Source organism: Phaethon lepturus, unplaced genomic scaffold (assembly GCF_000687285.1).
Source record: "Phaethon lepturus isolate BGI_N335 unplaced genomic scaffold, ASM68728v1 scaffold51552, whole genome shotgun sequence".
Taxonomy (NCBI): Eukaryota; Metazoa; Chordata; class Aves; order Phaethontiformes; family Phaethontidae; genus Phaethon; species Phaethon lepturus.
The window spans coordinates 322-3,900 of NW_010526550.1; the positions used below are offsets into that span (position 1 = coordinate 322).

The following is a 3,579-nucleotide window of genomic DNA, read 5'->3' on the forward strand; positions in this document are numbered from 1 at the left end:
AGCATTAAAATTCCCTACATAAAGGTGGTGTAGGGATTGTGCTGACAGGCAAAAGTCGCTCCTTGTGGAATTAAAGAGGAAAAGACTTCGGTTCTAAAACTTCTGATCTGTTTAAACTTTATTTTTCAAAGTCCTTTCTGCTTCCCTTCCTAGCATTTGGCTTGCATGCTAACAAAGAACAAGCTCACTAAAGCATATCATGTTGAGTATAGTTTTGCATTCAAAGCAGAGGTGATGTTGACCTCATTCTGATATTGTCTGTTTTTTTAGGAAATCAGTCATGATACTAAGAAATTCCGGTTTGGGCTACCTTCACCAGATCATGTATTAGGATTACCTGTAGGTAAGTACTGAAAACACTTCATTACATGTATTTCTGTTTTTAGGATTTATAACTGTACTCAGAGTTCTTGGACTTCTGACTGTTTGGGAGTTTAATGCTCAGAAAAGCAAGGAGTTAAAAGCTGCATCTGAATGCTGCTGTGTCAGAGAGAAATGTCAGATTTCCTGAAGGGTTGTATTTCTGATCTTTTCTGTGTGCTTTGTTCTGCTTGTCTTAAAGTGTGTGGTGTAGTTTAGAATAAGAACAGTGAAACTGAACTGAGTCTGAAATTCCCCACCGGTCAGGATACAAGCAGAATGATATCTGTTAAAACTTTGTCATATTTCTTATTCGCATTCTACTTCCATCTGGTGACCTCTCTTTTATTGTCTGCTGCCCTCATGCTTTGATGAATACAGTCACACTTGTAGATGAGAGAGAGCACAAGTCTTCTGCCAGGGAAACTTGTAACTATTCTGTGCAGAACGAAGACAAAAATACAACTACTGTATATAGAAGATGCTGCAATATTCAGAGCCTTTTCTGTGCATGCAATTACCTTTGATTACATACAGATGCATACAACTTTGTCTAGCTTTCTGTAGCACAACTTCATTTCAAGCTAGGATTGGCACAGCCGTCTTTCCTGTACCCTGCAAAACTGATGGCATTGAACCTTGGCCCTTGAATTAAGGGTAATCTATGCAGGGGACGGTCTCGCTTTCTGATCTGCAGATGTGGCAGATGTAGACCTGTTTCTGCTGTACTGTGTTTTGCAGTTTCCCTTGCTGTCTGGTTAGTGTCAGGGTCTTTCCCATTCCATGGTGTGAGCACGTTCTTCTTGCATGCTGCCTGTCAAGGGCAGCAGTCATTCTCCAAATTCTTTTCTGGCTTGTATGGGAGACTTATAATTGAACTGTCCACATTAACTAGACAAATAAGTGAATTGAGATGTGCCCTGCAGTGCTTGTGCTTATCCAGACTTTATTCTTAAGAATTTAGGAATAAGATCCTGAAACTGCACAGGCCAGATTACCTCCTGGGAGATTTCTGCCTTCTGCTTTTTACTGTGAGCGTTTTGCTAAAAATGAAATGTTTTCTACCAGTACTGTTCCTGCTTTTTGTTTTTTTTATACAACTCTCTAGATTAGTGCTGTCTGGCTGAGGAGACTGCTCTTGGGAAGGAGTTTGAGTTCTTTTCATCAGCAGAACCAGACTCTTCTAGAGTCTGCCTCTTGGAGCATCAGGGTGGGCAGAGCTCTCTCTGGACAGCAGTGCCCAGTGCTGTGGAAGCCACAGCATTATGGAGGCAGGAGTTATGGAGAAGGACTATGGCCCAAGGCTTTGTTCTTGATGTCTTGGTGCAGGATCTCTGGGAAGTTTGCTCTGAGAGATTGCTGCTATTAAAATGTAATACTTCTTTCTTTCCAACCGGTGTATCCTTACATTCACTTCATTAATGAACATGAGAACAGCAAAATCCAAAATAACAAAGAGCACTTCAGAATGAGCAACAAAATTTCTGTATCACTATTTTACTATAAATTTCCTACTTTCCTAGCATCTTATCCTTGATTCTGTAATCTACCGCCCTGCCTTAGCTACCCCATGCTCCAGAAACTCTTGCTGAAAAAAGAAGAGAGAATAGGTGTTTTATACGGCATTTATATGGTAAAGATTTTCTCTGTCATTGCTTTTGTTTAACACGTTACAATACCTGCTTCTCTCTCTTGTCTTGTCCTCCAGAAAAGTTTGAAATGGGATGAAAAAATAAACAATGAGATTGTCATTCTTTTTCCCTAGGCCAACATGTTTACCTTTCTGCAAAAATTGATGGTAATCTGGTGATTCGAGCCTATACCCCGGTTTCCAGTGATGAGACAAAAGGTTATGTTGATTTAATTATAAAGGTAAATTTTGGTTTCCTTTAATATAGATAAATTGCTAAGTGGAAGGAAGGAAGGTACTTCATTAGTGAAATGGCAGACATTATTTTGATTGATCTTCCTTCAGATAGGATGACTGCATGGCAAACAACTGGTTTCACATTACCTGTGAGTAGTAAGTTGTATCTTGTGTATCTGCTGTGTATCACTGAGGGGTAGCAGAGGTAAGGTGGATGGAGAAGGGAATCACTTTGGCAGTTCTGCAGGAGCTTCCCCAGTATCTTTTATTTAGCAATGCACAAATAATGATCACTCTCCCTCAAGATGCCTGTGCTGCTACTAATACTTGCTGCTAATAGCTGTACGTAGAGAACAAGTTAATAAGAACTGCTATTTTTGGTGACACTAAAGAGATTGCACTTATATGTCTGTAAGCATCAGAAGTTGTTGCTAATGTGTTTATTGATTAAGAAAACGGTATACCTGAACAAGGGAAATCCTTTAAGCTTGGGAATGCGGGATGATTTGATTACAGGACTTCTGGATTTTCTAATCCTTTTCTATGATAGAGTTTGTCCTTAGGCAAAAATCTGGGCTTTTTTTGTGTGCTCTGTTCTTCATGTTGCAAGTATGGTGAACTGTTATTACCTACCTAATACTTATTATGTGCTTTGAAAGGTGAAAAAGCTATTGTGTGGCTGAAGTCTCTGAAAGTCTTAAAAGATGCAGCAATGCAATTTTCAGAAGGAATGATTACGAAAATGGGGTGACATAAGGTCCTTGCTGGAGCGATAGTGAAATCAGGGCACCAGTACGTAATCTGCCTTCCACCTATTCTTGTTAGCCTGGCTGCTTGCAGAGAGCACAGGAACATGTGCATGACAGAGCATTTTACTTATTTTGGCTGCTTCCTGTTGCAAGGCACAACAGATAACTGACAGCAAAGAATTGTCTCTATTTCTTTCTGAGATGCTAAATTTTAGACCTGCAATATTGTGTTCTACAGTTCGTAATATTGTCTGCAGGAAAGCTAGTGGTTGATATAATACAAATTACTGTTTTTACAGGTCTATCACAAAAATGTGAATCCCAAGTTTCCAGAAGGTGGGAAGATGTCCCAGTACCTAGATGACATGAAGATTGGAGATATTATTGATTTCAGAGGGCCAAATGGGCTCCTTGTCTACAAGGGGGCAGGTACAGTGACATGAAGGTGGGAGAGCAAAAAGGAGGAACTTCTGTTGTATTTTTTCAGAGGTGTTTTATAAAACTTTTCAACTTGATAGAGAATCTTTTTAAAAAGTGGAAAAGAGCAAATCTACCTTTCCTGCTTTTGACCAAGAGCCCATCAGAGTTGATATGATGGGAAAG

At 39.7% G+C, this 3,579-nt stretch overlaps 1 protein-coding gene across 1 annotated transcript in view; it reads left to right on the plus strand.

The window, feature by feature from the left end:
- Window positions 1-270: 270 nt before the first annotated feature.
- LOC104617697 (NADH-cytochrome b5 reductase 2) overlaps window positions 271-3,579 on the plus strand; it is a gene marked incomplete at its 5' end in the record, with an annotated part of 20,262 nt that continues 16,953 nt past the window's right edge. The window contains 3 exons of the mRNA XM_010283079.1: window positions 271-343; window positions 2,126-2,232; window positions 3,276-3,405. Coding sequence (XP_010281381.1) covers window positions 271-343; window positions 2,126-2,232; window positions 3,276-3,405 — 310 coding nt within the window. The remainder of the gene's footprint in view (window positions 344-2,125; window positions 2,233-3,275; window positions 3,406-3,579) is intronic.